Source organism: Phalangium opilio, unplaced genomic scaffold (genome assembly GCF_054372755.1).
Source record: "Phalangium opilio isolate 3A_F unplaced genomic scaffold, DU_Popi_V2 ptg000017l_1, whole genome shotgun sequence".
Classification (NCBI taxonomy): Eukaryota; Metazoa; Arthropoda; class Arachnida; order Opiliones; family Phalangiidae; genus Phalangium; species Phalangium opilio.
Window position 1 is genome coordinate 7,143,925 of NW_028324151.1, and position 15,462 is coordinate 7,159,386.

General features: G+C 33.4%; 1 protein-coding gene and 5 long non-coding RNA genes across 7 annotated transcripts in view; 3 read left to right on the forward strand and 3 right to left on the reverse strand.

Moving 5' to 3' along the window:
- Positions 1–77: 77 nt before the first annotated feature.
- On the forward strand, positions 78–1,551 carry LOC149702841 (uncharacterized). The gene is made up of 3 exons (XR_016381863.1): positions 78–312; positions 654–850; positions 1,428–1,551. It is a non-coding gene; the product is annotated as an uncharacterized LOC149702841 (long non-coding RNA).
- LOC149702842 (uncharacterized) lies at positions 1,264–3,189 on the reverse strand. Its single transcript, XR_016381864.1, has 2 exons — positions 2,680–3,189; positions 1,264–1,613 (listed from the first exon to the last, which is right to left on the reverse strand). It is a non-coding gene; the product is annotated as an uncharacterized LOC149702842 (long non-coding RNA).
- Positions 3,190–4,086: 897 nt separating this feature from the next.
- Positions 4,087–6,049, forward strand: LOC149702843 (uncharacterized). The gene is made up of 2 exons (XR_016381867.1): positions 4,087–4,648; positions 5,700–6,049. It is a non-coding gene; the product is annotated as an uncharacterized LOC149702843 (long non-coding RNA).
- Positions 6,050–7,517: 1,468 nt separating this feature from the next.
- LOC149702844 (uncharacterized) lies at positions 7,518–9,116 on the forward strand. Its single transcript, XR_016381865.1, has 3 exons — positions 7,518–7,875; positions 8,217–8,413; positions 8,993–9,116. It is a non-coding gene; the product is annotated as an uncharacterized LOC149702844 (long non-coding RNA).
- LOC149702845 (uncharacterized) lies at positions 8,829–10,636 on the reverse strand. Its single transcript, XR_016381866.1, has 2 exons — positions 10,230–10,636; positions 8,829–9,178 (listed from the first exon to the last, which is right to left on the reverse strand). It is a non-coding gene; the product is annotated as an uncharacterized LOC149702845 (long non-coding RNA).
- A 3,757-nt stretch (positions 10,637–14,393) lies between these two features.
- LOC149702846 (uncharacterized) overlaps positions 14,394–15,462 on the reverse strand; it is a 95,743-nt gene continuing 94,674 nt past the window's right edge. For both annotated transcript variants that reach the window (XM_089866751.1, XM_089866749.1), the window contains 3 exons: positions 15,306–15,429; positions 15,118–15,244; positions 14,394–14,756 (listed from right to left, as the gene is read on the reverse strand). In XM_089866751.1, coding sequence (XP_089722877.1) covers positions 14,489–14,756; positions 15,118–15,244; positions 15,306–15,429 — 519 coding nt within the window. In that variant the 3' untranslated portion in view covers positions 14,394–14,488. The remainder of the gene's footprint in view (positions 14,757–15,117; positions 15,245–15,305; positions 15,430–15,462) is intronic.

Genomic DNA, 15,462 nt, shown 5'->3' on the forward strand with positions numbered 1-15,462 from the left:
TAACGGAAAAACGGTATTACTCCAATTAGTGTTGTCTGCTTTTAACGTCTAGAGGGTGTAAATCTTGCGGGAGAGAACTTTGCTCTTGAGTAACCGACTGAAATTTCTTTCTTATATTGGCATCGTGGAGTCAAGATCGTTTCCTGCTCAGCTCTTGGAAATCAGGCCTTTCGCCGTCGATCAGCCATTTTTCTTTTCGCCGTCAAGGAATAAATCCAGAATCTAGAGCTCTTTTCCGCCATTGAATGTTCTTTTGGAATCGATTCAGCGAGGTCATGTTGGAATGAACAAACTTGTTAATGCGCAGCAAATGTAAGCCTTTTTTAATAGCTTATTGTTTTAATAAATAAAGTAGTTTTAATGAAACAGGCAGTTAATTATTATTATTTACGTAAACTCAGTCTATTAAATAATAATTTTGTATTAAAATTAAATAAACCACGACCACGAGGTTAAGACATTTGAACAAGGCTTAAGAAATTTAACTTAGATTATTAAAAAAATTTCTTAGCAATATATCGCCAGTATTTTGCTAATTATTTAAATATATGGGATTATTTCGGTAAATTTTTATTTTGTTAGGCTTAAAGTAGCACTTATTTTAAAATTAGGCATTGCCTTAATATTTGTAATTAATTTATTTTAATTTTTAGACGCGAATGACTTTCTTGGATAAGCTGTTGCTGGTCATTCAGAGACGTTTTCAAGTAGACTTGGAAGTTCATCCGATGTTAAGGACCCTCAATCCAGATGACGTCTTTCTTGGATTTGCGAAACACGAGGCCTTCAATCTGATTGGAACGTGAAGTTTTTCCGCCAATGGACTTAATTTTATTCTTAAATTTAATCCGTAACTAGCCTACCTCATTTAATTTTACGCGGTCAAATTTTAATTTATGGAACACTTTAAATATTTTTTGTACAAAATTTTTGTAAACACCTCAATTGTTTTTTCTCAATAAAAAAATTTTGCCTTGCCTCACGTTCTTTGTTTTCTTAAAAAAGTTTCGATATGGGGGATGGCTTGAATTTTTTAGGGTCTGGACTTAGGGTAGTATTTTGAGACCCTTTTTAGGCTTTTTTTTTACTTTTTTAAACAATTTAAGCTTGTTTTAGGCTAATATTTTTCCAAAACAATTTTATTTTATGATATATTAGCTAAAAGAAGCCTAAAAGAGGGGCCTCAAAAAATAGGCTATCTGTTTAGAACTAAAAAATTCAAACCTTCCCCTTAATCAAATAATTTTTAAGAAAACAAAAAAAGTGGTTTAAGGCATAATTTATTGAACAAAAAGTAAAAAAATAAGGTGTTTACAAAAATTTTCAACAAAAAATAATATAAAGTGTTCCGTAAATTGAAGTTTGAACGTGTAAAAAGAAATTAAGTAGTTGCAAATATAATTCTAATGAAAATTTGAATTTTCTAGATTCGCTGATGTTCATCGCATTTTTGTAGAGAATGATTGCATGGCCACCACAGGTTGAAAACATCTTGTATCGCAAATCCAAGGAAGATGTCATCTGGAATGAGCGTCTCTAACAAAGGTTGAAATCATCTGGTAGGAAACTTCTCCGAATGACCAGCAACAGAATATCCAAGAACGTCATCGCGTCTAAAAATGAAAATATATTAATAACAAATATTAATAAGTATTAGAGGGGCCTAACAAAAAAATATTTTAATCTATGGATTTGTTTCCGTAAATTATTGAAGAAAAACTATGTAAAATATTCCCGAAAACAAAATTTAAAAATTACACTAGATATTAAGCCAAATCAGAACTCAAGGGCTACTTTAAGGTCCTAGCAAAATAATTATTTAAAAAAAATCAAGTAAAATATTCCCATAAATATAATGTAAGAATTGCACTAAATATTAAGCAATTTCCATATCAGAATTAAATGGCTACTCGAGGTCCCAACAAAATAATAACTCACGGAAACAATACCATAGATTAAAATAATTTAAGAAAAAAACTACGTAAATATAAATTAAAAATCTAGCCTTAACTTCGCGTTCGTGGCTCATTTTAAAATTATTAAATTGGCTTAATCTCCATAATTAATGATAACTTATTAACAGTTAACCCTAATTAATTTAAACCATTTAATTTTTTAAATAGACCGTAGTTCATTATCTAAAATAATTAAATACTGCCTCGAATGAAATTTTAGAATCTCAAATCTATAATTTACGCGTAATAATTCTAAAATACCCTCGTTAATTTAAATTAAAACGACGGCATAAAGTAAAAACTTAGAGATTAGTGCCAGGCCCGGATAAATTTTTATAAAAGGTTCAGCCTAGCCTAGTGCAACCTAATCTGGCCCCGTTAAACCATACGTTACTCATTTTAGGTAATATAGTTTCGCACCGTTAAATGAGACCTAATTTGTTAACAGTCGAGGTTTATTATTTAAAATAGATAAGGAATTTAATTTCCCCTAATATGAGCCCAAGTACTTGATTTAAGATGTTCTAAATTAAGCCTTTTCTAAATTAAGCCTTGTCTAACTGAATTCGTGTCTGGAAATTTCTTCATATTGTAGTTAACTTTCAATAAATAAACATAATTAACTAACAATTAACTCTACCTAAATAATTTAAACTCTGCGATTAAAAAAATAATAAATTGCTAGCTGGATGACTTTGGATTATTGAAAGACTTTCACACATACCGTACTAGGCTTAACCTTTCGCGTTGATTTCAACGTTCTAATGGACATTCAATAGCGGAGAGCTTAGAGTCACGTCCCACCGTCGGCGTAAAACGTGGCTTTCCATCCAATACTGCCTTCGAAAGTCAGGATTACGAGGAGCTGATCAAGGAACGATGTTGACTGGTCGCCGGCGCAGAGAGAAAAGAAACCTGGACAAGTAGCGTCCGAGTTTTATCGTATATTCCGTCGTTGGGGGCGCTTCGAAGTGTGACGTGGGCGCTAATTCAAATTAGAGAACACACCGTTAGGCCTATATAATATTATAGACAGCGCCTCTAGTGGCAAATTTCTTCGTGTATTAGATGTCAGTAAATACGTAACTACGTATACAGCGCCCCTAGCGGCAATTTATGAACTGTCTATTGCTTACACGAATATCAAGCAGAATTTTATCATGTTTTAGATGTCAGTAAATACGTAACTATGTACACAGCGCCCCTAGCGGCAATTTATGAACTTTCTATTGCTTACATGAATGTCTGGCAGAATTTTATCATGTTTTTAGGTATCAGTAAATACGTAATTACGTACACAGCGCCCCTAGCGGCAAATGTGTGAATGATTAATAATCCGTTCATAACTAGTAAAATAATAACAACCCGTAGCCCCTAAGTTACCCACAATCCCAATCCCGTTTGAAATCGCTAACGAGATTTTAGTGAGTAGCCCCTCGATGACTACTCGTAATCTAGACGCAACCATTAAACCCCATCCATTTTAAATCACCAATGAATCCCTATCCTTTTTAAAAGCGTCAATAAAAATCAGCAATAAAAGAAAATTTTCATTAGTGAATAGCCCCTCGACGCGCTGCCTTTAACAGTGCTAAAGTGTAAATCCTTTTTAATCTAGTTAATGCATTTTAAAATCCTATATATGCCTGCTGTAACTTAATTGGCAGAAAAGGAATAAAATGAGATTCGTTAAATCGACGAACAATTTATTTATTCTATAGTACATTTATGAAGCATAAACAAAAGTATATAGATATAAAAACAAAAAGTAAACTTCGTTGAAACTTGCTAGCGGCGTGTGATATGAGAACTTGAGAAGGCCTCTTTTATCACTGAATGGCGTCGATCCCGTCCCCTCTGCTTGGCACTGGGAAGAAGACGTGAATAGGCTCATAATGCGGCAGATGCTTGTATTTTTCTTTGAAATTTGAAAAGTTCATTTTTAACTCATTATCGACATAAACACTAGTATTAATACTTGGAATGCTTTAGTTAGCACAGAAACTACAATAAAACACAAAAACTACATTAGTTCATAAATTGCCGCTAGGGGCGCTGTGTACATAGTTACGTATTTACTGACATCTAAAACATGATAAAATTCTGCTAGACATTCGTGTAAGCAATAGATAGTTCATAAATTGCCGCTAGGGGCGCTGTGTACGTAGTTACGTGTTTACTGACATCTAAAACATGATAAAATTCTGCTAGACATTCGTGTAAGCAATAGATAGTTCATAAATTGCCGCTAGGGGCGCTGTATACGTAGTTACGTATTTAATGACATCTAAAACATGAATAAATTTGCCGCTAGGGGCGCTGTATACGTAGTTACGTATTAACTGACATCTAAAACACGAAGAAATTTGCCGCTAGGGGCGCTGTCTATAATATGATATAGGCCTAACGGTGTGTTCTCTAATTTGAATTAGCGCCCACGTCACACTTCGAAGCGCCCCCAACGACGGAATATACGATAAAGCTCGGACGCCACTTGTCCAGGTTTCTTTTCTCTCTGCGCCGGCGACCAGTCAACATCGTTCCTTGATCAGCTCCTCGTAATCCTGACTTTCGAAGGCAGTATTGGATGGAAAGCCACGTTTTACGCCGACGGTGGGACGTGACTCTAAGCTCTCCGCTATTGAATGTCCATTAGAACGTTGAAATCAACGCGAAAGGTTAAGCCTAGTACGGTATGTGTGAAAGTCTTTCAATAATCCAAAGTCATCCAGCTAGCAATTTATTATTTTATTTAATCGCAGAGTTTAAATTATTTAGGTAGAGTTAATTGTTAGTTAATTATGTTTATTTATTGAAAGTTAACTACAATATGAAGAAATTTCCAGACACGAGTTCAGTTAGACAAGGCTTAATTTAGAACATCTTAAATCAAGTACTTGGGCTCATATTAGGGGAAATTAAATTCCTTATCTATTTTAAATTATAAACCTCGACTGTTAACAAATTAGGTCTCATTTAACGGCGCGAAACTATATTACCTAAAATGAGTAACGTATGGTTTAACGGGGCCAGATTAGGTTGCACTAGGCTAGGCTGAACCTTTTATAAAAATTTATCCGGGCCTGGCACTAATCTCTAAGTTTTTACTTTATGCCGTCGTTTTAATTTAAATTAACGAGGGTATTTTAGAATTATTACGCGTAAATGATAGATTTGAGATTCTAAAATTTCATTCGAGGCAGTATTTAATTATTTTAGATAATGAACTACGGTCTATTTAAAAAATTAAATGGTTTAAATTAATTAGGGTTAACTGTTAATAAGTTATCATTAATTATGGAGATTAAGCCAATTTAATAATTTTAAAATGAGCCACGAACGCGAAGTTAAGGCTAGATTTTTAATTTATATTTACGTAGTTTTTTTCTTAAATTATTTTAATCTATGGTATTGTTTCCGTGAGTTATTATTTTGTTGGGACCTCGAGTAGCCATTTAATTCTGATATGGAAATTGCTTAATATTTAGTGCAATTCTTACATTATATTTATGGGAATATTTTACTTGATTTTTTTTAAATAATTATTTTGCTAGGACCTTAAAGTAGCCCTTGAGTTCTCATTTGGCTTAATATTTAGTGTAATTTTTAAATTTTGTTTTCGGGAATATTTTACATAGTTTTTCTTCAATAATTTACGGAAACAAATCCATAGATTAAAATAATTTTTTGTTAGGCCCCTCTAATACTTATTAATATTTGTTATTAATATATTTTCATTTTTAGACGCGATGACGTTCTTGGATATTCTGTTGCTGGTCATTCGGAGAAGTTTCCTACCAGATGATTTCAACCTTTGTTAGAGACTCTAATTCCAGATGACATCTTCCTTGGATTTGCGATACAAGATGTTTTCAACCTGTGGTGGCCATGCAATCATTCTCTACAAAAATGCGATGAACATCAGCGAATCTAGAAAATTCAAATTTTCATTAGAATTATATTTGCAACTACTTAATTTCTTTTTACACGTTCAAACTTCAATTTACGGAACACTTTATATTATTTTTTGTTGAAAATTTTTGTAAACACCTTATTTTTTTACTTTTTGTTCAATAAATTATGCCTTAAACCACTTTTTTTGTTTTCTTAAAAATTATTTGATTAAGAGGGAAGGTTTGCATTTTTTAGCTCTAAACAGATAGCCTATTTGTTGAGGACCCTCTTTTAGGCTTCTTTTAGCTAATATATCATAAAATAAAACTATCAAATTGTTTTGGAAAAATATTAGCCTAAAACAAGCTTAAATTGTTTAAAAAACTAAAAAAAGCCTAAAAAAGTAAAAAGCGTCTCAAAATACTACCTTAAGTCCAGACCCTAAAAAATTCAAGCCATCCCCCATATCGAAACTTTTTTAAGAAAACAAAGAACGTGAGGCAAGGCAAAATTTTTTTATTCAGAAAAAACAATTGAGGTGTTTACAAAAATTTTGTACAAAAAAATATTTAAAGTGTTCCATAAATTAAAATTTGACCGCGTAAAATTAAATGAGGTAGGCTATTTATGGATTAAATTTAAGAATAAAATTAAGTCCATTGGCGGAAAAACTTCACGTTCCAATCAGATTGAAGGCCTCGTGTTTCGCAAATCCAAGAAAGACGTCATCTGGATTGAGGGTCCTTAACATCGGATGAACTTCCAAGTCTACTTGAAAACGTCTCTGAATGACCAGCAACAGCTTATCCAAGAAAGTCATTCGCGTCTAAAAATTAAAATAAATTAATTACAAATATTAAGGCAATGCCTAATTTTAAAATAAGTGCTACTTTAAGCCTAACAAAATAAAAATTTACCGAAATAATCCCATATATTTAAATAATTAGCAAAATACTGGCGATATATTGCTAAGAAATTTTTTTAATAATCTAAGTTAAATTTCTTAAGCTTTGTTCAAATGTCTTAACCTCGTGGTCGTGGTTTATTTAATTTTAATTCAAAATTATTATTTAATAGACTGAGTTTACGTAAATAATAATAATTAACTGCCTGTTTCATTAAAACTACTTTATTTATTAAAACAATAAGCTATTAAAAAAGGCTTACATTTGCTGCGCATTAACAAGTTTGTTCATTCCAACATGACCTCGCTGAATCGATTCCAAAAGAACATTCAATGGCGGAAAAGAGCTCCAGATTCTGGATTTATTCCTTGACGGCGAAAAGAAAAATGGCTGATCGACGGCGAAAGGCCTGATTTCCAAGAGCTGAGCAGGAAACGATCTTGACTCCACGATGCCAATATAAGAAAGAAATTTCAGTCGGTTACTCAAGAGCAAAGTTCTCTCCCGCAAGATTTACACCCTCAAGACGTTAAAAGCAGACGACACTAATTGGTGAAAATTCAACCGTTTTTCCGTTGGCCTATTCCATGAAGTAATTTTTGCTCCAAAGAAATTACTCCATGGAAAAGGACAATGGAACGTATGGAGCAATATTGTTGGAGACACCAAATTTTAGGGAAACTTTCATTTTCGCTCCATGGAAAAGGACAATGGAAGGTATGGAGCATTATTGTAGGAGACACCAAATTTTATGGAATTTTAAAGAAAGTTTCCTTCTCTCTCCAAGAAAATTACTCCATGGAATAGGCCAACGGAAAAACGGTATTACTCCAATTAGTGTTGTCTGCTTTTAACGTCTTGAGGGTGTAAATCTTGCGGGAGAGAACTTTGCTCTTGAGTAACCGACTGAAATTTCTTTCTTATATTGGCATCGTGGAGTCAAGATCGTTTCCTGCTCAGCTCTTGGAAATCAGGCCTTTCGCCGTCGATCAGCCATTTTTCTTTTCGCCGTCAAGGAATAAATCCAGAATCTAGAGCTCTTTTCCGCCATTGAATGTTCTTTTGGAATCGATTCAGCGAGGTCATGTTGGAATGAACAAACTTGTTAATGCGCAGCAAATGTAAGCCTTTTTTAATAGCTTATTGTTTTAATAAATAAAGTAGTTTTAATGAAACAGGCAGTTAATTATTATTATTTACGTAAACTCAGTCTATTAAATAATAATTTTGAATTAAAATTAAATAAACCACGACCACGAGGTTAAGACATTTGAACAAGGCTTAAGAAATTTAACTTAGATTATTAAAAAAATTTCTTAGCAATATATCGCCAGTATTTTGCTAATTATTTAAATATATGGGATTATTTCGGTAAATTTTTATTTTGTTAGGCTTAAAGTAGCACTTATTTTAAAATTAGGCATTGCCTTAATATTTGTAATTAATTTATTTTAATTTTTAGACGCGAATGACTTTCTTGGATAAGCTGTTGCTGGTCATTCAGAGACGTTTTCAAGTAGACTTGGAAGTTCATCCGATGTTAAGGACCCTCAATCCAGATGACGTCTTTCTTGGATTTGCGAAACACGAGGCCTTCAATCTGATTGGAACGTGAAGTTTTTCCGCCAATGGACTTAATTTTATTCTTAAATTTAATCCGTAACTAGCCTACCTCATTTAATTTTACGCGGTCAAATTTTAATTTATGGAACACTTTAAATATTTTTTTGTACAAAATTTTTGTAAACACCTCAATTGTTTTTTCTGAATAAAAAAATTTTGCCTTGCCTCACGTTCTTTGTTTTCTTAAAAAAGTTTCGATATGGGGGATGGCTTGAATTTTTTAGGGTCTGGACTTAGGGTAGTATTTTGAGACCCTATTTAGGCTTTTTTTTACTTTTTTAAACAATTTAAGCTTGTTTTAGGCTAATATTTTTCCAAAACAATTTTATTTTATGATATATTAGCTAAAAGAAGCCTAAAAGAGGGGCCTCAAAAAATAGGCTATCTGTTTAGAGCTAAAAAATTCAAACCTTCCCTCTTAATCAAATAATTTTTAAGAAAACAAAAAAAAGTGGTTTAAGGCATAATTTATTGAACAAAAAGTAAAAAAATAAGGTGTTTACAAAAATTTTCAACAAAAAATAATATAAAGTGTTCCGTAAATTGAAGTTTGAACGTGTAAAAAGAAATTAAGTAGTTGCAAATATAATTCTAATGAAAATTTGAATTTTCTAGATTCGCTGATGTTCATCGCATTTTTGTAGAGAATGATTGCATGGCCACCACAGGTTGAAAACATCTTGTATCGCAAATCCAAGGAAGATGTCATCTGGAATGAGCGTCTCTAACAAAGGTTGAAATCATCTGGTAGGAAACTTCTCCGAATGACCAGCAACAGAATATCCAAGAACGTCATCGCGTCTAAAAATGAAAATATATTAATAACAAATATTAATAAGTATTAGAGGGGCCTAACAAAAAATTATTTTAATCTATGGATTTGTTTCCGTAAATTATTGAAGAAAAACTATGTAAAATATTCCCGAAAACAAAATTTAAAAATTACACTAAATATTAAGCCAAATGAGAACTCAAGGGCTACTTTAAGGTCCTAGCAAAATATTTATTTAAAAAAAATCAAGTAAAATATTCCCATAAATATAATGTAAGAATTGCACTAAATATTAAGCAATTTCCATATCAGAATTAAATGGCTACTCGAGGTCCCAACAAAATAATAACTCACGGAAACAATACCATAGATTAAAATAATTTAAGAAAAAAACTACGTAAATATAAATTAAAAATCTAGCCTTAACTTCGCGTTCGTGGCTCATTTTAAAATTATTAAATTGGCTTAATCTCCATAATTAATGATAACTTATTAACAGTTAACCCTAATTAATTTAAACCATTTAATTTTTTAAATAGACCGTAGTTCATTATCTAAAATAATTAAATACTGCCTCGAATGAAATTTTAGAATCTCAAATCTATAATTTACGCGTAATAATTCTAAAATACCCTCGTTAATTTAAATTAAAACGACGGCATAAAGTAAAAACTTAGAGATTAGTGCCAGGCCCGGATAAATTTTTATAAAAGGTTCAGCCTAGCCTAGTGCAACCTAATCTGGCCCCGTTAAACCATACGTTACTCATTTTAGGTAATATAGTTTCGCGCCGTTAAATGAGACCTAATTTGTTAACAGTCGAGGTTTATTATTTAAAATAGATAAGGAATTTAATTTCCCCTAATATGAGCCCAAGTACTTGATTTAAGATGTTCTAAATTAAGCCTTGTCTAACTGAACTCGTGTCTGGAAATTTCTTCATATTGTAGTTAACTTTCAATAAATAAACATAATTAACTAACAATTAACTCTACCTAAATAATTTAAACTCTGCGATTAAATAAAATAATAAATTGCTAGCTGGATGACTTTGGATTATTGAAAGACTTTCACACATACCGTACTAGGCTTAACCTTTCGCGTTGATTTCAACGTTCTAATGGACATTCAATAGCGGAGAGCTTAGAGTCACGTCCCACCGTCGGCGTAAAACGTGGCTTTCCATCCAATACTGCCTTCGAAAGTCAGGATTACGAGGAGCTGATCAAGGAACGATGTTGACTGGTCGCCGGCGCAGAGAGAAAAGAAACCTGGACAAGTAGCGTCCGAGTTTTATCGTATATTCCGTCGTTGGGGGCGCTTCGAAGTGTGACGTGGGCGCTAATTCAAATTAGAGAACACACCGTTAGGCCTATATAATATTATAGACAGCGCCTCTAGTGGCAAATTTCTTCGTGTATTAGATGTCAGTAAATACGTAACTACGTATACAGCGCCCCTAGCGGCAATTTATGAACTATCTATTGCTTACACGAATGTCTAGCAGAATTTTATCATGTTTTAGATGTCAGTAAATACGTAACTACGTACTCAGCGCCCCTAGCGGCAATTTATGAACTGTCTATTGCTTACACGAATATCAAGCAGAATTTTATCATGTTTTAGATGTCAGTAAATACGTAACTATGTACACAGCGCCCCTAGCGGCAATTTATGAACTATCTATTGCTTACACGAATGTCTGGCAGAATTTTATCATGTTTTTAGGTGTCAGTAAATACGTAATTACGTACACAGCGCCCCTAGCGGCAAATGTGTGAATGATTAATAATCCGTTCATAATTAGTAAAATAATAACAACCCGTAGCCCCTAAGTTACCCACAATCCCAATCCCGTTTAAAATCGCTAACGAGTTTTTAGTGAGTAGCCCCTCGATGATTACTCGTAATCTAGACGCAACCATTAAACCCCATCCATTTTAAATCACCAATGAATCCCTATCCTTTTTAAAAGCGTCAATAAAAATCAGCAATAAAAGAAAATTTTCATTAGTGAATAGCCCCTCGACGCGCTGCCTTTAACAGTGCTAAAGTGTAAATCCTTTTTAATCTAGTTAATGCATTTTAAAATCCTATATATGCCTGCTGTAACTTAATTGGCAGAAAAGGAATAACATGAGATTCGTTAAATCGACGAACAATTTATTTATTCTATAGTACATTTATGAAGCATAAACAAAAGTATATAGATATAAAAACAAAAAGTAAACTTCGTTGAAACTTGCTCGCGGCGTGTGATATGAAAACTTGAGAAGCCCTCTTTTATCACTGAATGGCGTCGATCCCGTCCCCTCTGCTTGGCACTGGGAAGAAGACGTGAATAGGCTCATAATGCGGCAGATGCTTGTATTTTTCTTTGAAATTAGAAAAGTTCATTTTTAACTCATTATCGACATAAACACTAGTATTAATACTTGGAATGCTTTAGTTAGCACAGAAACTACAATAAAACACAAAAACTACAATAAAACGCACAAAAACTACAATAAAACACAAAAACCACTATAAAACGCACAGAAACTGCAATAAAACGCACAAAAACTACAATAAAACACAAAAACTACAATAAAACGTACAGAAACTGCAATAAAACGCACAGAAAGTACAATAAAACACACAAAAAATACAATAAAACGCACAGAAACTACAATAAAACGCACAGAAACTACAATAAAACGCACAGAAACTACAATAAAACGCACAAAAACTACAATAAAACGCACAGGAACTACAATAAAACGCACAGGAACTACAATAAAACGCACAGAAACTACAATAAAACACAAAAACTACAATAAAACGCACAAAAACTTCAATAAAACACAAAAAACCCTATAAAACGCACAGAAACTACAATAAAACGCACAAAAACTACAATAAAACACAAAAACAACAATAAAACGTACAGAAGCTGCAATAAAACGCACAGAAAGTACAATAAAACACACAAAAAATACAATAAAACGCACAGAAACTACAATTAAACGCACAGAAACTACAATAAAACGCACAAAAACTACAATAAAACGCACAGGAACTACAATAAAACGCACAGAAACTACAATAAAACACGATAAAACAGCATAGAACAGCATAAAAACACAATAAAACATCATAGACACACATTAAACAGCATAGAAACACAATAAAACAGAATAAGACAGCATAAAAACACAATAAAACAGCATAAACACAAATTAAGCAGCATAAACACAAATTAAACAGCTTAAAACAGAATAAAACAGCTTAAAAACACAATAAAACAGCATAAACACAAATTAAACAGCTTAAAACAGAATAAAACAGCATAAAAACACAATAAAGCAGCATAAACACACATTAAACAGCATAAAAACACAATAAAACACAATTAACAAACAAATAGAACAATAAGGTAACAAATTAAACAATAAACGAGCAAATAAGAGAATAATTGAATCCAAAAATCAGATAGGTAAAAATTAATTATGTTAAATTGGACAAGAAAAATCTACATTCTTCACTAGAACTCTATAATCTACTTTTGATTCAGCCCTCTCGATACCTTTTAATATAACGTCACGTGATTACTGTCACGCGCTTATTTCAAAATCAAATTAAGTCTACTTTTTTACTTCTCCGAGTGACAAGGACTATATCTGAGCATAATTTTCTGTTATTCAACGAAGGCGACGAAGATAAGATACTCATTTTCGGAACTGATCGGATGGTTGGGAGAATCTGTTCTGCTCAACGCATATGCATGGATGGAACATTCAAAGCTTCACCTGCACTATTTTATCAACTCTTTACATTGCACCGTCTCGTTAAAAAAAAATATTACCTCAGCTGTATTGCTACCAGATAAATCTCGCGAAACTTATGATCGTATGTTTCGCGCCATAGAAACAATCGCCGCAATCCGTGGTTTATCTTTCAGCCCTGCAGAATTCATGTGGTGCCATGGTGACAACGCGGATGCAAGAACGAACAATGATTGTGAAGGCACACATAACAAGTGGAACAAAGCGTTGAAGGTCCCTCATCCCGACATCTATGAACTCATACAGTTTATGAAAAGAAAAGAGGTCCATCAAGAAATTGAAATAGACTCTATGAGCCGTCTTCACTCTGTTAGACCACCTCTAAAAATGTTTCGCGATCTTGAAAACAAACGGAACATTCTAAGAGAACAATTGGACACCGGCGCTAAAACACCCGAAGAGTTGTTGGAGGCAATAAAATATGGTTTTAATTTAGAATAGTAAAATGTATACGATACTTATTTTAATTTTGGGAGAAATAAATATTTGGGTTAAAAATCATTGGGAGAAATAATTTTGGGTAAACTGGGATTGGGATAAGTAGCGTTTGGGAGAACTATTTTGGGGGAAATGGGACTAAATCAGCAGGGGGTAATAGTATGGAAACTGCAGGGGGTCACAGCAGGGGGTCCCAGCAGGGGGGTAATAGTATTCGCTTTAGCAACCTTTTTCCAAATGTTCTGATGTTGGGAAGAATCATGTAACAATTACCCCGCTTTGTGGTACAGTTTTCTCGAAAAAAAGGTAATATATACTTCTGCTTATATTCAGAGGATTCCAATCAAGTTTCTATAACATAGTCATAACTATAGAAATAATTTTATCAAATAACATTTTGTGAATATTAATGCAAGTTTTTATTTTTAAATATATTCCATTGATACATTAGATTTCATTAAAAAGATTGGCGAAAATAGTAAAAATCTTTTTAGAAACTTGTAATTTCTGAGTGTCGAGTCCAGGTACTGAAAATGTTAAGAAAAAATTATGATCGAATTTTAATCGGCTTAGATTTTCCACTGTTTTCAAACGTTAATTACTGAGAATCAAGGTGAAAAAAGAGGTTGTTTGGATGGTTGGCAAAACGGAGCATCATGCATTTGCGTCCAGTGCGTAAAGTCACTGAGGCCAGAATGCGCTAGTGACACTATGAACTACTTCAATAACACTATAAAATTATATATTGTCGAGGGGTCCGACATTTACACAAAATCCCATACGCTTTTCGCGAAATATTTGATGAAATCAATTAAGCAGAAATTTTCAATAAATTTGCTTGATTCGGTGTAAATCGAGTCCTACCTTTCACGATGCAAGGAGGATGGGGGGATGTATGTTAACATGTATTAAGTAATAGCTGCAGGCCTTAAGCGCTCACATCTTAACGCACTAATGATCGGTGGAAAAATAAAAAGTAATAGCTTTTTATCTGTTTTATTTCCTTCATTTAAGATCTTTGCAGATGATTTTTCACAATTTCGTGTCACACACTTGAACTTCAATCAAAAAAGACTACTACTTAATTCCCGAAGAGGATGAGCTTGAAATTATGTCTAATAGTAAATCTGGTAAAGGTACAGGGTCCAAAGTAGACTTAATTTCGTCGCCTAGAATGTCCACAACCACGGACGAAACGTTCCTTCCGCTGTCATTTTCGGCAACGCAAGAATACACACCATTATCAGTCTTATCGCATTTGGGTATACTCAAACGGCACAATCCTCTATGGTCGCTAAATATGTCCACAGTTAGACTAGTTGAGACTGGAACAGTATCCTTTAACCTGTTTAATGGAATAAATAAGCCTAATTTTTAACGAAAAAACAATCGTTGATTTTCACAAGCTTGGCGTTGTGAGCTCATGTACATGTACAAGCGCATTTGATAAACATAAGTGAAGTAAGCCCAGGCCTATGTGGAAGTTACTTTTTAAAGCTAATTGGCATAAAAGTATTATAAAATTAGATGGTTAAACTAATGTCAGTGAGATTGCAATTCACTGCACGAGCAAAGAGGACTTGCTTAAACTGTCTAATTATACTGTAATTCTAAGTGACACTTTTATAAATTATTGATGGAAAACACAGGACTCGTAGTATTCCAATAAAATGTTCTTTTTTCTATTTTCTGCGATATTTACTTACCAATGAACCGTTGGTAACGGCACCCCCGTAACTATCCACTCCAAGTCAATTCGGCTACCAACGACGGATGTTACGTCAACGGGAGTCCTTTCAAATCCGGGCTCCTCTGGACTATCTTCTTTGGATCCTGAGAATATAAAATAATCCTTTAGTCTTTCAGTATTGATGGAAGGCACTCAAAATCTTACCCATAACTCTCAGATACGCTCTCGTTGATGCCGATCCGTGACAGTTGCTCGCTATACAAACATACTCCCCTGTGTCTGAGGGTTTGCAGTTGAAAATTTCTACACTACACAATCCAAAGTCAAACTAAAAGTTCCAAAACAAGTTAAAAGCGATTGG